The 18,593-nt window shown below is 42.7% G+C and overlaps 1 protein-coding gene across 21 annotated transcripts in view; it reads right to left on the bottom strand.

The window, feature by feature from the left end:
* The window catches only part of NFIA (nuclear factor I A), a 357,955-nt gene that overhangs the window by 66,203 nt on the left and 273,159 nt on the right, over positions 1-18,593 (bottom strand). For all 21 annotated transcript variants that reach the window (XM_054833067.1, XM_054833066.1, XM_054833068.1 and 18 more), the window contains 2 exons: positions 15,560-15,677; positions 12,893-13,020 (listed from right to left, as the gene is read on the bottom strand). In XM_054833067.1, coding sequence (XP_054689042.1) covers positions 12,893-13,020; positions 15,560-15,677 — 246 coding nt within the window. The remainder of the gene's footprint in view (positions 1-12,892; positions 13,021-15,559; positions 15,678-18,593) is intronic.

The following is an 18,593-nucleotide window of genomic DNA, read 5'->3' as shown; positions in this document are numbered from 1 at the left end:
GGGACAAAAGACGGGATACGTGTTTCTGAGCCCTGCATATCAATTTAATATGTGCAGCTGACAATGATGCAAATGTCCTCGGGAGAGAGGCAGCAAGATCTGTGCCCAAACATACACACACCACCGTCAGCAAGATGGCAGGGAACAGAAGCAGTAGGATTCCCAGCCCAGGACACATGCCTCAGCAGGCAAAGCAACCCAATGAAACAATCCTCTGGTTGGGGAGAATTTTGGAAGCACCTGATATGGAAAAGGGCCCTAAACAAGCCAGATGGTACTTTTAGCTGGCAGCAGAAAGTAGGAGACAGCCAAAAACATTACAGCATTTCCCCAAGAGGCCAGCAAATCGATTTTTAACCATTTTTCTTTTTTGAAGTGACGCTATGAATATAGAAAATAACATTTCTAGGCATTTTTAAATCACTAATTTTATGAATAATACACTTAAGAAAGGCACAACTGGAAGAGATGAGAAAGCATTTTCACTTTCCCAGAGTGGTTGCATATTTGACATCAGGTTTCTATTCAGTCACTGCCACTGTTTACTATGAATTAAGTGCCATTTTTTGTTCAGGGTTTTCTACATAACGTTAAAGAGAAAAATCCTGCAAAAGTAGAGAAAATAGCACTGTAAAATGACAATAGCACAACAGTTTCCAGGACACGGGAGAAATGTTGTTTGTAAGAATGCTTTTCCATCTTAAAACCTATTTCTCCCCCAAATTATTGGGTTTCTAGATGATCAGTTTTTAACAGAGGGCAAACTATTTATTTAATGCTTACAAGTTCTCATTTGGCTATGGATTTGCATAAGAAATACAGCTGTTTTGGGGATCTTTTAATTTTTAAAATCTCCAAATGGCCAGAATTTGCAACTCCATCGGGATGACAGGACTCTTTTCAGGAATCATTTTGATGTCAGATGTTGAACTTTACTTTGACAGTCAGAAGCAGGTCCTTGCACAGCACGTTGAGATTAGGTGTGGCCAAGCGGTTTTCACTCAAGGCACGGAAAAGAGATGTAGGTTGTAAGGACTGAGAGGGCAGAGGAGTCATGAAACAAATGGGAATGACCATTACCCTTTGCTTCAAAGATGCACCTCACACCTAGGATGGGCCAAGTTCAGAGGAAGAGGCAGGATGATGCTTTACTTCCATTTGCTGTTGTTTCGGTTAACAGTAAAGGCAAGCCCTAAGACAGAGTTAAATCTGGACTACATCCAAAGTGCTTTCTCCTGTTCAGAGCAAGGTAGTGCATTAGCATACTGCATCACAGATAATACTCCTGGAGACAAACGTGGGCTGTTGTAATAACACGGGATGTTACACTAAGTACAAAGAAAGATAATCCATACATTCATATTTTTCAAATCACATTGACTGTAAATCCTTACTTTAAAAAAAAAAAAGAAGTATTTCCCTCCTATAGGTGGAACCTCAGACTTTGCCTCCAGCCCTTGCTGCCATAAAATAGTCCCACTCTTTTCAAGAGCACTGCTCTTGGACACAAGGACTGCAGGTAGCATCTCCCTTTGTTGGCTTTTGGGGGTTGAAAGAGCTGCACGCAAATCCCAGCGAGGCAAATGAAGACTGTGCACAAAACAGTAAAACAGCCTATAATTTTCCAGCTAATTTTAGCAACAGGATCTCTTATGTTATGCCTTTTGGTGTATATCACACTAAAAATAGTAGCAACCATTGATGTAAGCGAACAGGAGAAAGGATGATCTCACTAGGGCTGTGGACTGTGCAAGAGTGGTGTGGGCAAGCAGACGTGGAGGATGCTATGGATTACCTGCTCTCCCCTGAGCAAGGCACCAGTGAAGTCAGAGTAAGACTGTAGCCAGTATACACACTAGATGAAGACAGTGCTGTACTTTAAGTCTTTGTGAAGCTAGAAAACGAAAGAAAACTAGGAGTATTTAAACAGCATCCCTTATTTAGGCTGCAGTGTCCTTATTGCAGTGACTCTGTGGGGCTCGGCTGCATGGGGTAGCACTGCATTCATGCCGTTAGCTCTGGGGTTAGGGGTCAAGGTTACAGACTACCCACTTTGGGTGAACAACACAGCTGCTATCACAGCACATACACGTTCCTGGAGGTATAGGATGGCTCTGCAGCCACTCAGCCAAATTGTTACCTGAGCTAAGAGGCTGCTAGACAGATTTCTCTTCTTTCCTATGCTCACTGACTGCTGCGGTCAAAGTGTTGGGGCAGCACTTAACTTGAAAGAAAGTAGCCAGGGAATGATTTATTCACTACTTCTGGCAGTAAAAAAAAAACCCCACTGAGGAGCATCAAGCAAAATGATCAGGCAAAAGACAAAAGAAGTGGTTCTTCCTTACACAGCACCGAGTAAAACTGGAACTCGTCGCCATGGGATGTTGTGGAGGCCAAAATAAAGAATGGGTTAAAAACATCTGAGCACATCTCCAAAAGAAAAGTCCACTGAAGGCTGTCAAACACAAAGATGCAAACAGAGCCTCTGGCTTGTGAAACCAAGCTGTTTGCTGCCAAAATCTGTGAGGCTGTACTCTGAAAAGCATCGCTGGATGCCGATCCTGCTGTTGTATTCTTTCCTTAAGTGTCCGCTACCAGCTCTTGTCAGAGACAGCATATTGGGCTAGGTGAGCCTTCAGTCTAGCTGAGAAGAGCCAGTTTTTCCTCTCTGTGGGCAGATCCACAGTTTTCATAGGCTGGAATGTGCTATACCTGGCAGCTGAGAAACAGGAAAATTGCGGCAGGTGTCCAGCTCAGTGAAATTAAGATCTCAGGATTGTTCCTCACTTTGTGCAGAACTAGGGGAACATCTTGAGTCAGTACGGCAGACACAGGGTGGGAAAGGGAACGGAAAAAAGGAGATACAGTATGGTCTGCTTCCTGTTCCTGGTCCTGTATCATCTTCTCTCTGTCCCCTAGCACCTCTCATTGCACATTTTAACTTTGGGTGAAAATGTTTCCTTTAAAATAAAGCCTGTTTTCTCCTCTAAAGCAAAGATCAAAACGTGTGCACGGAGTACAGTAGCCGCACTGTGTGCTACGCAGAGGACTGATGGTTGTACTGGGAATGTTAATAAACAGTGCCGAGAGCAGAACTTCTGCATAAAAAAGGGTGTATGTTACATTTCTCCCCCTCTCTCCTGTCTCATGCAGTATTTACACAGCTGTGCTTTGTACAATGTGTAGGGGAGTTTTTTATTATTATTTTTTGGTAATTTATTTACCTAAGATAGCCCAGCATCTGTTTTGCGGTGAGCTTCTTTCACAAAGTTTCACAGTTGCCTTGACTGATGCAAAAGGAGGTCATGGTCCTTACTCAGTGATCCTAAAACCATTTGTTTCAACCACTTAGCCATTCTACTTGGCTAATTTGTGTTCTGTTCTGTGTTTTTGGTTTGTCCTCTACTTGGAAATGTGCATCCCTTGGGGAATGATCTGGCTAGGTGAGTATTTTAGTTATCTGTTTTATAAAATGCAGAAGTGCACAGGAATTTGCAATAATATGCATCATTTACTGCTGCTCAATATGTACTATATATTGGCTCTGAAGACTACTAATATTTTCCAGCTGCCTCCAAAAAAGAAGAGCTCAATGCAGTCTTTGCAGTGTGTCCTTTCCCATGACTGCCTACACAGGTGATGAAGACTTTTCCTGTGTCCTGAAGAATTAATAAGCCTGAACATTTCTGTACCAGCAGCATACCACAGGAGATAAAATATTGCTTCTGCTTCCCAAACACATTAGAAAAAGCAAGTCTGCTGATCTCAACTGCTAAGACAGCACATGAAAGGAATGCAGTCCATTTCCTAACCAAGATCTAATCTATAGAAGAGTTTATAGATCCAAGTCAACATCCTGAATTGGTCCCAGAAGCAAACAAGAAAACTAGTTCAACTTTTGGAAGACAGGTACAATACTTTCAATGCGTTTAATCCCATTTTGCAATTAAACAGTCCCATGCTGCACTATCAGATGATCTTCAAGATAACTGCATCAGAGGAGACCCGTCTGGAGCTCACAAAGATTCATGTTTGACAGACTCCAAATCAGCAAGAAATGCCACATTCAAACAGAGGGTGCTTCTGTCCTTCAGAGCTCACCTCTGGAAAGATGTAGAAAGTGTCTGCTTGTGTCTCAATACCAAGGAAGCTTACAGTTTTCACTTGGTGACAAAAGTGAAGCCCGGACCGTATCGTTGTCTTTGCTCTAAGTGCGTATGTTAAACAGAATGGGTCGGCCAGCAAGGACGGCTGAAGAACGGTATGTTCATGGACTACCAAGACAGCACTCCCATCCCAGGAATCCCTTCATCATCAGGAAGCATTGCTCCAACCTTTGCCAGGGAATAGTTTTCCATGCACTAAATCTTTCCTATCAATCTGAAGAATTATTCTGATGATGCAACTTGTGTGTGGAGCCAAGTATCAGCTCAGGTGGTCACGGCACACAGAAGATCTGCTTTTAACTTGGTCATTAAAGTCAGTGAAAATAGTATGTATGGATGGCTAGTACTAGGCCAGTTGAAAACACAGCTTTAATTTGATATCTGAAGTGAAACACTTTCTGCATTTTTGAACTCAGAACTCCTGCGGCTCCATACCCATTTTTAAATGATGCATTTCCTGACATCTGGAATTAGATGCAAGAAGCAGAGCCACAACATTGACTGACCGACTTCTCCGGGACCATACTGAAGGGATGTTTTCCTCAGGGGATTACAGCAAAGCTGAGGCATGTGCTCTAACACTTGCATGGGATTATTAATTTTATTAAAAATGGAAAGTACAGTTTAGGTTGAATCTCAGGGCCAAGTTTGCTGTGTTGTCCAGTGTCTGGAAAAAAAAGGAACCTCTGAGGGATGTGAAAACATCTAGGATTTTTCAACCTGAACTGACTTTTCAGTCAGTAGTTCTTTGGCACTTCAAACTTCCTTCCATGATTTTGAGACAGTAACACCAGCAGCATGGCATGTTGTCACAGGTCTCAAGCTATTACGTGAATTGCCAAAGAAAAGCTGAGCTATTGATCCAGTGGTAATTTGCTGTCAAAATGACTATGTCTGTTATAGCAAATGAGTAGTGTTAATCATTTGATTTGATGAACGCTATTGCAAAAGACTGACAATGCTCAAAGCACCACTATTAACCTGCTGCATTTTCCCTGGCTCACATTAAGTTCTTGATCTTTGCTGGCCTTGACCAATTAGAGTTTAAGTTATCCATTAAGGTGCAGTCCTGGAAAAGTTCTGTTTAAAATAAACAACAACTTATATTGGTGAGTAACTCATCAACTATGCAGCAGTCTGATTCTGATTGCCTGGCAGAGAAACACACACATTTTGTGCAGTATCTGATAAAAGATCTATAATGTGCTAACACAAACCTATCATGTAGCACCTGTGACTAACAGATTGTGATATCAAAGTCTTGATGCCTAAGTGCTCCTGTAAATGCATTAAACTTTTAGCGGCAGGAACTGTAGACTGCCAGTGACAAGGAGCTGATATGGTATTTCAGTAAAAGTTGATAAGTGTTATTGCTCTTAGAAGAAAAGAAAAATCTTACGTTCTTGAAAACCACTGGGCAGCTTGTGTTTTGATGGGATACTGTAATGCAGAGAGCAGGGATAAGGGAACACATGGACTCTATGAAAGCAAAAAGACATTTAAGAAAAGCTCTGTATTCTACAGTAGCTGGTGTTCCTTGAAGTATGCTCCTATCGTACATTTGGCTTTGGGCATCTACCTGTTCACTTGAAACCAACTTTTTAGGTAGCAGCATGCACATGGGGCCACCGTTAAGTCCATGGACCAGTTAATGGAAGCATGAAAGACAGCACAGGCCCAAGCATACTCTGCTTCTTGGCTGTGGCAGAATAAGGATGTTGGAAGACTCTGTAAGAGTGGGGAGAGAAGTGGGAAACTGTATAAAGCCCTGGAGATGAGAAAAAGCAGGGGGCTGAATGGGAACAGCGAAATGGGGTGAACGGGAGCAGGAGTCCTAGTCGCAGTATACAGTCTAACAAAGCTCAGAAGAAGTTCTTCAGAGAAAATGAACAGTGGAAGTTTGCGTGAACCTGAGATGGGTTCTGTCCGCTGTACCGCTCATGGCATCTCTTCAGCCTCACGGCACAAATTAGCCTGATGAAATTCTCTCTGCTGTAAACCAAAATGTTCTGGCCACCAGAGAAACATGATCTGTTTCTGACCTCCCATTCGAAGAGCCAAACTATGCCAAGGGCTGGAGGTTTGTCTGGTTGCGAAATGTTCCCACTGTCTTAAGATATTAAGTTTAATGGAGGAAAAAATAGCACTGGTGCCTGCCGGTAGATGTGTCAAGGTATGTAACGGAGCTGCTGCACAAGGCAGGTACAATCTTAATGGCTATGTGAGTGTGCTGACTTTTCTTCACACGCTGAGAATTGGAGGGCAAGACAATGTCACATCTGGGAAATAGTGAGTAAATATAATTGGCAGGGATCCTGGATGTAGACCTCCTCTGGTCTAAGGAAAAGAGATGTTTCCTTGGTTTTGTCTTTCTTAAATAGATCTGTGAGTATCCAAACAGTTCAGCTTACAGAAATTAATAAAGATCATGAAATTCCTGTATCTAGTTATGATCCAATGAAAACTGCCCACTGGAGCAAGTCACTGAGAAGTAGTGCCAGAGAATTATTTGATATTGAATACTCCAGGTCTGAAGTCGAATGTTTTCCCAGCAAAAAAGGATTCTTTTTCTATTCCTTGTTTTGTATAATACATGGTTCTCATGTTTTTCATCGTATTTTCTACAGTCAGTCCCTCGAATCATTGGCAGTAATGTAGCGCAATCATTGGAAACTTCTCTGAGCTCTAAGTTAGTGTGTGGCGTCGAGTTTTTTGATGAGCCCACAGACCTTTTGCCTGAGGACAGATCAGATGCACTCTGCATCACTGATGCTGGGACATACTATACATATTTTATCTTCTAGGTAGTGCCAGGCAACAACTGTGTTTAGGGCATGAAGAATACATAAAGAACACAATCTAGGATCTCCCTTATACCACTTTCTCTGGCATTTCCAAGATATAATTCCGAACAGACTTTGAAAACAAACTCTTGTGGTCATCTGATCTATGCCTGAATGAGGCTTTCTGATGTGAAAGGCATAAATACAAGTTTCTTAGTAAATATGGAGAAGTTTTCCTGTGTGCTGAGAATCTGCTAAGAAGAAAGCCCATGCCAAATTTAAGAAAAGGGTTATTGAAACAAGAGTTTGGACCAGTTGCGTACATGTGGTTGCTCCCTAACCAGCAATGGGGAGAGACACGGCACCATTAAGTTTAGGGGTCACTGTCACTGCAAGGGAAATACTCCAAAATAGGATCTCAGCTCCTCAGCTGCATAGAAATTGCTCAGAAATTATTTTCAGACAGTCCCATAGATGGTGGCATGAGAACGAGCAGCATTAGCCTGAGTGGTGTACTGAGCAGTCATGAGGCTGACTTTAATAGCATCTTTACTACCAAAGACGTGTCCAGCAGTCTAACAGGGAGCTCTCTAGCTTACAGCGGGTTCATATAATATGACCAACTGCATAAGCCCCTGGAACTGTAAATATGTCTTTCAGTCATGCAATGCAAGTGTTACTACTAATTCCTTAAGGTTTCTGCCCTGAAAGTCTCCTTTGGTTTCTGAGGTTTTCAAGGTGAAGACACACAAAAGTCTAGCACAGCATGACCGGCAGCAGGGGTGGAGCTGGGGAAAGGGAAGGTGGATGACCATGGTATGAAAAGCCCCATCAGTCTCTTGAGTGGAAGAAGGACCACAGAGCTCCAGTCATTTGCAAACGGGTACAGTGCTGTAAGTTGGTCATGACCACTACTGAAGCAGAGCTAATTGTCCCTTCAGATATCTCAAGAAGTGCAAGGAGTACAGACATGAACCTTTCCTGGGATTACTGTCCTCTAGGGACCAAACTAACTTATGGAAATACAAGTACCAGGAAGATCTAAGTAAAGAAACTTAAGAGGATACTCTGAATTTGCATGTTAAACATTTTTTCCATGCCACACTGTAGAAATACAATGGAAGAAAAATCGGTAACTACCATCCATATGCTACACTACAAAATGACTGACAGAGCACAGTGTGAACATTACTCCTGGACTGAATCAAGAGAACGCATTAAAAAAATGCGTAAGTGGAATACTGATATACATTAACTCAGTCTTCTCTTATTATGGAATTAAAAAACTTATACCTGTAATTATGGCTTACCCTCATTACAGGCAGAGCTGCCACAGAGCTGAACACGGGCCAGCTTTGTACATGAGTTCAAAGCCAGGGTGATGTTGCCTTATTTTCTTACTAACATCATCTTTATCCTCTCTTGCCCTTCTTCTCCGTTAACAAGAGTTATGTACTGAAAGTGCTGAGATAAAGTAATGGTAAGGAGGATACCGCAAAAGGTATTTGAAAAGCAGAAGTAATTTACTACATGTCTGCTTTGTTTTACTTCCTAAGCCTTCCTGTTGTGAAAGGAAATTCATCTTTTCTGGCAGACTCCAGCCTTTTTAGGCCTGAGAGCTCCCCAGGAGCTTTCGAGTGCAGGTAAATGGATGTGAGACTCAAGGAGTACAGTACAAGGAACATGGAATTAATGTTGGTTTTTGCTTTGGCTGTCACGTCTGACGTATAAGGAGAGTGCTACATCCTTGCTTGCAATAAGTGTCTAGATGTAAAAAACACAAGGCTGAGTCCTCTGCTCATTACTATGGGTCTGAACTTCCACGAATGGAAAGGTTGTGTTGCTGGTGGGTGAAGCGTGTAGGATCTACACCCAGCAAAGTCTCCACGTGAGACAGATGTCAGAGTGCTCTGAGCCCCAGGGGCCCGTGAAGTAAAAGCGCAGAGGAAGGACTGTGGATGGACAATAGGTGCAGCCTGTATTCCGCACGCAGTGGAGACCCCAAGAGTAGGCACAGGGGAAGCATCCACTGCCTAATCTAAATAGCACACAGAGTGGTTTTGTCCTCTTCTGTTCTCCTGCCAGTTTGCACATATGTTCTGAGTATGCAGCCTGCCCTCCAAAGACCACTTACAGGGGCAATCACAGGGAAGCAAAGCAGGAAGAAAGTATCCAAAAAGGGAATTTGTTCAAGAGAAAAAAATGGAGACAGATGTAGAGCGACTAGTCACGGCTGGCGGTAAATAACCCTCTGCCTGGAGTGCTCTCTTTCTCTAAGAGAGAGTTCACATATTCCATTTCATATTTCCTTTCTAGGAAGTCAAATCTCTGTTTTCCTGGCATTTGTTCTTTTTTTTTTTTTCTTTCCCCTGTATACTTTTTCCCTTCTGTATGGTCTAAAATTGTCTTCTCATTTTCCCTTTCTCTTCTACGTTGTGCTCTCTTTCAAGTGCGACATTTCTCCAATCTCTCTCTCATGCAGACCTAACTTCCCTGCGCTGTCCCAGGCAACACCTTTTGCTACAACCCTCGCATAGTCTCTGTGCCACGAGCACTTCCCTCTGTCTCTACATGTGCATAAGCGTACGGATGCTTCACATCTGCTCCCCACTTTTTGTTATGTGCACACCTCAGAATTAAGCAAATGCAACACACACAGACAGAATATTCATCCTCTCGCTCCCATAAACCTGTCAAGGCATATAGGCCAAGAAGCTATCTCTGCATAAATCTAAATCTCCTGCGAGGAAGCAATCTACTCAAAGGCAATAAAGCCAAAGGATGTATTATTATCTTTGGTGTGGATCCTACTGGGCTGGGAGGTTGGCTGCTGGCTCCTCTCTGAACTTTCCTACCCAGCCAGAACAGCCATCCTACAGACAAGTCTAAGCTTCCTTTCCTTGGTCTGATTTCCTCCTCCTGTTGTTTGGCCGGTAACCCAAAGGATAGGGTTTAATTATGGAGTTTGGAAACCTGGCTTACGCTACTCTGCCAGCACAGGATAAAACTTCAGCCTGCCTTCCGAACCAGCATCATTCTGCACCGTTGATACCTGCATTATCCCATGCAGCATAAAATGAGCCATTTGGAAGAAATGCCAAGTCAAACAAAAAGATGGTTTTAGTCTTTAAACTTCTACTGTGAATTTCACTGAGAAAAAACCAAAGCACTGAAGCTCAGAGATTATTGTATGTTAAAATCGTGCCATCATTTTGACTGGAGATTACATAAATGGCAAGGCCTTTTTCTGGACAGGAGAGACATCGGAAAGGATGGATCTGAAAATGGTCCAAGCTCCAAAGCTCCTCTCTGAGAGGAATGCTGCGGCAAGCCACTGGGTAATATGGGATGTCAACATCGTTTGTACGGCTTTCAGATGACCAATATATTTTCTAGGCAGATGCCCCATTGAAGACTCATAAAACATTTTACACTTCTGGAGATAAAGGACCCATGTCAAATACAAAGGGACAGACGTTAATATCAGACCCACGTGTGATGTCTGAGGTAAGGCAGGGCACTGCGCACAGACCACAGCAGGATGTGTCCCTTGGAGGGGGAGCACCTTGTGCCAGTGACATACCACTGTTGCCCTGGCACAGAAGGACACTTCAGTACTGTTTTGTCCTTCACCACTGATGAGCTGTGGCTCCATAGGTCACCCCTCTGCCAGCCGTGCTCTTGCAGTGACCCTGTTTAGCAGAGAAGCTGAGGCAATGAATTCAGAGGACAGGCTGCTGGAAAGCCACAGCAGAAGTATTGGGGTGGGGCTGCGTGGATAGAGCATAAAGATGGTTTGAAAGTGCATCCCACGCAGGCAGGATAAAGCCTTCATAGCTGTGACAGTGATAGATAGCTTGGTGAATCTGAGCTATATCTACTTGGTACCTGGCTTGAGTCCCTGATGTTGCAACGTGATTTTCTGCCATTTTACAGGCAAGACTAAGCAGAATCTGGGTTTTTTCTGTAGTAAGTGAGGAAGGTCATGAGGAAGGAAGAACCTTCTCTTCTCTGATTTGTTCTTGCCTTTCTGAGCACCTCAGGAAGTTTGACACGGGCAGTTGTGCTTCTTCAGGACGAATACCCAGTGGTGCCAAGACCAGCGGAGGTGCTTTGGAGGTGTAAAGCTTTAGGTACTTCTCCTGTCCAGCTCAGCAGCTCAGTGCCACCATCTAGGCAGGACTTGGATGAGACAGAGGTAATGACCACATGTGGGGAAAACCACCAGAAGTGACAGCAAAATTAATAGCCAACCTCTGGCTGTTGCACAAATGGAGAACATTTGTCATTAACAAAGAGTACCCCAAACTTTGGGGGGAGTTAGCCCCCGGTCTGACAGTGATGTAGAAGCAGTGACCCAGTCAGCTTTTAGCCATCTGTGTCTGCAGAGGAGGTTGTGATCTCTCCCCTTCAATGGGTGCTGAGCTTTTGTTCATGTTTTTGCCACTCCATGAGCAGAGTTGTTTAGTACAAGGTGAAGCTTTGCCTTACATCATCTGGAGCCTGGAGCTGATGGAGAAAACAGCCCCTCGCGTCTACTGAGCAGGACACCTCACTGAAAACACCAGAGCCCTGGGGACGGCGGCGGCAAAGCAGTCACGGGGAGCCTGGCACTTGTCTGCCTGCAGGTCCACCCTTTCCTCCTGCCAAAGTGCCACATCTGCAGTCAATAAGGGCCCACAAGCTGGCTCCTCCTCATTAGAAGAGAGAGGGCAGCTGGCAGGGGATCCTCCAAGGGCTCCCAGGCGCGGGAATCAGTCCCCTCCCAGTCTGGAATAGCCCAAATTTGGTGACTTTCTGGGCATGCTGTAAAGGACAGCTGTTTGACAGGGTCTCCAGAGAAAGCTGTGGGTATGTTTCCTACATGATGAAGGATATAGGTGGCTGGCCAAGTGCCCACAGAACTGATTTTAATGCTGTTCAGGTTGAATTTACTTTTCTGTGCTGTATAGTTCATTATACACAGTGCCCTGGACAAGCATGTGTCATTTCAAAACAAACCAAAACCAAACCATTTTAAATCCAAACAAACAAGAAAGAAAAAAAAAAGGTATTGTGAAAGATCCTTTGGGCTGTTTAGAAGGCCTTCTCAAACACTGGGAGGCTAAAGATGAAAGCATTGCTTGCCTTCATCTAAAAAATAAGACTTCTGTTATTTTTATTGGCAATAAGTATTGAGTATTTAGCTGTAAGCAAAATTGAGGCATTAACTTCACCTATGCATGTAGCACTCACCCAGAAAAATATTTTCAATAGTATTAAGCACCCAGATGATCTCAAGAGAAGTGATCAATGGACAATTAAGTATGTCAGATAACATAACCCAAAAGATGATCAACAAGAAAGATCACACACAAAAATTAACTGAGAAAAGGTAGAAGAGCTGCTTCCTAAACCTTATAAAGTGTAACAAACACCCAGTGATATCTATTTTGATATGAAGCCTCCAATTACATTTCATGGTATTACAGAATAATAAAACAACTCCTTCTGTAAGTCTCTTAGAAGTCATTACTAAGTGAGCTCAAGTGTTGTATAATGCTTGAAAAGTCCTTCTACCTCGTATAAATTTAGGGATATTTATTTAAACAGTATAACTGTAGGGCACGACCCAGGCAGGTACTGCTTTTTGCTAAGCGATTGTCATCGCTATCCCAGAATTGAATCTGGACGTTTTGACAGAAAAAGACCGCCTATTTCTTGCTGCATTATTTAAATACTTCAGATATTTGGCCAAAATACAGAAGTGACACACTATAGAAACATTCACAGCTGCAGGAGCAATAAAACCACTTCAATATTTTCATTAGACTGACCTTTTCACAGAAGAAATTACGAGATGTTTAGAATCGATCGCCTTTCTATACGGCATTCAGTGTGTTCTGATAATAAAACTGAGAAACTGGAGATCATGTTCTGGGGCTCCTGAAAGCCATGGCTTACCTGGCTCCACTTCATGCCATCCACTTGACTGGCTGCCACTTCCTGGAGAGCGCCCTTGGCTTGTATAAAACGGCTCCTCACCAGGACTGTCCATCTCATCCTCCACAGACTTGAGACGTTTTGTAGAGCTGAGAAAGTAAAAACACAGAATAAATACTGTATGTATGGAAAGGAACAAAGGCACTACTTCTGTCGGAACGTATCTCGCTAGCTCTGCTTGAGAGTAACTTGGTTATGGAAACTATCACGGATTTAGGGTCCTGAGAAGAGGAAGGTGAGTCCTGCACAGCCATCCTGCCTGCCCAGCATCCACTTTTTGTTTCTGATGTGCTTCACTGCCAATGACTAAGCTTCAGTGAGATACGTAACAACCTCTCACAGAGCCCAGACTGAACCTCTAAACAAGCCTTAGTTTAACTAGAAGATAGTTTAGCATTTAGGCTTTTACAGATCAAAAAGTAGGACATTTTTCAAAGCACGCAGAGGTCAATAAAAAGGCAAGAATTTAATTTGTATTGCGTGATTTTTCCAATTTGAATGAATATGATAATGACACCCACAACTTATTTTAACTGTCAGATTTTTCCACAGCTTATTTGGAAAGACAAATTGTTTATCAGTTCAAACTTATATCTTCGATCTTTTAACCGTAGCCATTAAATTAACCCAGACTTCAGTCCCATATGAAGCAGCATAGACAAGTGAATGATGGAAGAATCCATTCTTGGTGTAAATGTTCACGTTATCCTACAAGTATAAGCATTTTACTCTGCAGCCGTATGCCACCAAGCAAAAAAAGCCCCCCAACAGGTATCTCTGGCCAGTGTCAGTACTACAGGACTCCCTTGTGACATACCACACCTGCATACAGGACTCCCTTGTGATATACCACACCTCACCAACGGCTCAGGAGGCAGAAGAGCCCTTTCAGTGGTCTCTGGTGGCCCCTGACTCAGTCTCTGGTAGTTTTGTGGGGAGAGGATCCCAAAGGCAAAGACACTCGGCTTGGCTCTGTTCTCTATAATGAGTTGTACAGACTGCGTGGGGACATTACCGAGAATTTCTCTTCTAAGTACTTTTCCAAGGCTGGGTCAGCTCACTTTTTTCACCAAATCTGTATTCTATTAAGACTTAAGGCATTCAAGAACAGGCTCCTCTGTGTAGGGGGAACATATTTAACAGACATAAAATATTCCACTGCAATTTCTATTGGTTTAAAACTTGCAGCCTCCCCGCAGCTCCCCACCCAAAGCTCTGCACAGGTAGGAGCTGGCGGGTATGCAAAATCAGTTTGTGAGAAACAGGAAGAATAAGTCTTGCGGTATGCATGGAATGCAGGTTTGGCCATTCCTTAATTTAGAGAATTGTTATGTGTCAATAGGGGAAATTGTGTGCATACAATATAATTACCGTCTGATAATTCTGCTGAGTCTGTGTATTTAAGGAATATTTTTTTTCTGACTGGGAACAGCCTAATGAGAGGAAAACAAACATATTACCAAGTTATTAACTACCCATGCTGTTTATAATTAGCTCCTTATCAGTGGTAGCTATTTGCAGAAGAAAGAAGAGCAACAACTGAGCTCTTAAGTAACATTAATAACCTCACTTTTTTGCTTCTGGAGTCACAAGTAAATTCTACCTGAGAATGGTGCTAATGATGAGCACTGTAGGGTACGCAGTTTACACACAAAAAAGAAAAAGCACAAAGTTTTTAATTGATGTGTAATGGGAATTGTAGTCACTGAGCTTCATAATGTGCACACTAAGTGCAAGATGTAGAATGTTCTTCCAATCATTGCAAACTAAGAAGTTATTGCTAAGAGCCTCTCTTTAAAGATATTTTTTTAAGTAAAACCAATAGCTATATTCAAACTATAGAGACTTTTTACATGTGTGCTTGCTTACTGCAAAGCTGGTGGCACTGCAGACTGAGATAAAACCGTAAAAGAAACCTGGGCTGAAGTTAGACTTTCTTGTCATGTCTTTGAAATAAGTGATCTATTTTGGCTGTGGGGGAAAAAAAAATCAATCTGGTTCCTTAATAGTGTTCAAGACTACTAGAGTGACTGGGTTTGTTTATAAATCTAATCTCACGGATGGCTGAAGTGAAAGGTAAAAAATAAAAAGTATCCTTGTTTGATAGTTGGCATCTAAGCCAAAATCAAAATCAGACTGGGTAGTCATCTGCATTAACAATCCATTTTCCAAAGGCTGAGTCACAAATTTCTAAATGCTGTAGGAATAATAGAATGCATTATAGGCAAGAGTCCTAAACCAATGCTAGTCTCACAGATGACACTTTTTATGATAAAGAATTCACATAAGTCTATCTTAAGACTTTTCTACTAGGACAAAGTGGCACATCTCAATAGGCTCCACATTCTCTTCTACCACAAGTGAAACTTCAACAATTCCAGTGAAACTTCTGAGATACAAGCCAGAACTTAGACAAGTCAGTGCAGCAGTTTTTCTTCAAAGCTTGTACATACAAAAAGAACTTTAACAGCAATCCAGTTGAACATTCAGCGCTGTGAATCTGAAACAGCTCCACATCTTGAGGCCCCCAAACAGCTTGTCAAAGAATTTAATGGTTACTTTCCCAGATGAGTAATGATGCTGGCCTGGGTTTCCAAGTAACCTGGTAGTAGGCAGAGATTAAATTACCTGGTAGAGGATGTGCTAGGTAAAGACCTCCTCATTGCTCCCGGGCTCATGCTGTAGTATGAAGAACTTTCCAAATCTGAGAGGGAGAAATTAGGGCCTGTTCCTGCAGCTATCGGTGCTGGGGAAACAAAACAGATTGCAGTCAGTAAGTCACGTGAACAAGGCATGAATTGCACTTCAAAATCACTTTCTTTTCTTCCTCATGAGTGTGTTTAGTTTCACGAAGAGAACAGGTGGGATGTGGAAATTAGGAAATGCTAATGGTAACTGGCATTGCAATCAAGAAGATGTAAATTTTATCAAGAACACAATGTTCCATAACAAAGACTCTTTCTTACATTGGTCCACAGGTATTCTTTTTAAAAAAATAAAAAATTAAACAATTATGGCAAGCTTTTCTTTAAGCACTGCTTTTCTGTTAACAGCATTCTAACATTTAATGAAACTTGTTGCTTTTGCTTTTAGGACAACATTGCATCTATTGGCATAGTTACAAATAGGCTGCATCATCTCTGTAGTGTGCTTGGCATAATCTATAAGCAGTATAGGCAGGGCAATACACACCTCAGGACCTTTGGTATATACGTGATGTACATCCACAAGAACAGAGGTTACAAATGCTCCTTGGAGAAAGCACAAAAGCAGATGAGAAACCTGAGTTCTCTTCTGCCTGCGAACATCTGAGTTTTCCTCTGGCCTCTCCTCCAGCTAAATCAGAGCTAGAGACATGTGACTCTCAAAAACTTTATCCAGCAGCTAGCTTCCACCCTTCACCTCTCATTACCGTATCCAGGAGTTTTATTGTGAGGGATAGGAATACCTTTTAATTTCCCTGTCCTAGAGTTTTGGTTTTATATTAAAACATTATGAATTCCTACACACCCTGAAGTTTGCAGGCACAAGCCTATGAACTCCATGTGCTGTATTCTTCTGGGAACAGAAAAGGAACAGAGTGGTTTAAAGTCAACAGATAATGCATTTCATGAAGAAATGCCACCATACGGCAAATGGTACCATATCCACTGTTGCTGTTCCAGTGCTGTGTACAGGACAACACAACTTTGGGAGCTGACAATTACAGATCATGATTTTCTCTCATATTTCAGAGACATCTGAAAAAGGACATACTGCACAATAAAATGCACAAGTTTGGCCTGGAACATATTGTCTGAGAGCCCTGATTCACAGCGACAAAGGCGAAGCAGTCTCAATGCCACACAAGGATGCTGAGCCAAGTTTAATCTTTGGTCTGAGAATCTGGCCCGTTCTCAAACATGAAAAAATCTTTCACTCCGACAGGGCAGGAGTGAGGAAATGAAGACAGGATAGCTCCTATCACCCAACTAACATGTCTGGGCTGAAACGCAGGCTTCTGGGAGTGCTGCCATTGACTGTAACGGGGCCAGTATTTCACCCCAAGTCTTAAGGAGCTCACAATGTCAGATTCGACAGAGGAATAATGTAGCTTTGCAGCTGCCTCATCATCCCCACAAGACAATTAGTTGTTTGGCAATGATCTTTTAAGAACATCATTGAGACAGAAAGGGAACAGCCTGGATAGCCATGGACTTTTAAAAGCACAGGACGGAAAATACACAATGCCATTAAAACTTGAGAAAATCTGGAATGATCATTAAAAGGAATTAAGTTGGGAAGTAATTTATGACAAGAACACTCAAATCCTTTGTTATCTTCTCTTAACTATCATACGCTTCCTGCACACTGGGTATATGAGAGGGTGTGTTAACAGAAAGAAAGAAAAATTAAGCATAGTAAAATTAACTCATTTTATCAATTTGTGCTTTCTGCAACAGTTTCCTGACAGCAGCTACAAGAGGTTGTAAAACTGATGAATTTGCATGGAAAAAGAAACCGGTGTAAGTAATTTGTGTAAAAGGTAACACGGACATGGACTGCTATAATTCAGACACCCTGCAGATAGCAGACTGCTGCAGTGTGAGCAGTTATGGGTTAGAAAAATGACCACACTGCAGTCAGTCTGACTTGAATGGAAATCAATCATAAAGGTACTCTCTGCAGCATCTACTCCACAGTTTTCAGCAACTTCCTTGCCAAACAGATTTGTGCTCTGTAAACCCTTTGCTGATCAATTCCTCTGCACCCTCTACCTACCAAAGCCTAACTTACAGCTTAAATGTACTATTTTCCAAAAAGGAACATAAAAAGGCAAGCACTGAATTAAAGCATCGTTCCTTTCTGAGGCACGATGAATTTCTTAGCCATTGCAAGATTTATGAAACAGTTTTATTCCAAACAGATATGGAAGAAAAACTGGTATCTGGATAAGGCTTCCCTTCTTTCTCTCACTTCCCTCTGTTTATTGGTCTCTTCCCAAATCCTGGACCTTTCTGTTCCAACTCTCAAATAGGCCCTATAGCAAAATGAAATGTATCTATCTCCAGACCTGGGGTGGGGTAGGAACAACGCATTGCTAATGCTGTGTAAACTCAGCACAAAGTAGAAAGGGCTAATCGCACAGTAATTTCCGCCCAGGTAACAAACACGAAGGATGCTTTGCTTGTCACAGGCCAAACCACCTTGCCACACTCAAGAGCTGGTTTGCAACCCGAGACTTAACAAAACCCGCCTCTGATAACAGCACAACAGATCTAAGCAGCAGAGGTTAAAGCACCTGGCTGGCTTGTGGTGGCGAGTACCTGGAACCCCTTGGCAGTCCTTACACCTGAGCCACCATCCTGCTGCAACCAGCTCACGGTCTCTGGCCCCAGAAGTGCTGTGGCAAACGTTGCACAGGGCTAAGCTGTTCTGAAATCCCTTCTCCTGCCTGCCTGCCAGGCACATATTCCGTGCCTGTCTTTCAGCAAAGGGTATTTACACCTTTGCTCGCAGTTACCCCGTTTACCATCATAAAACACAGCAAGGTGTCGACGTGTAGAGCCCACTCTAAGGCTGTCAGGAAGAGGTTAATGTTTTTCGTCTGCATGGCGGAAGGTCGCTTCCTCTTCCCGGCTGCGGGGAGCTCACTGCCTGGCATCTGCCTCCTCTAGTCACC

Source organism: Grus americana, chromosome 8 (assembly GCF_028858705.1).
Source record: "Grus americana isolate bGruAme1 chromosome 8, bGruAme1.mat, whole genome shotgun sequence".
Classification (NCBI taxonomy): domain Eukaryota; kingdom Metazoa; phylum Chordata; class Aves; order Gruiformes; family Gruidae; genus Grus; species Grus americana.
The sequence above is the reverse complement of the archived record's forward strand: the minus strand, read 5'-3'. Positions and strand labels throughout refer to the sequence as shown.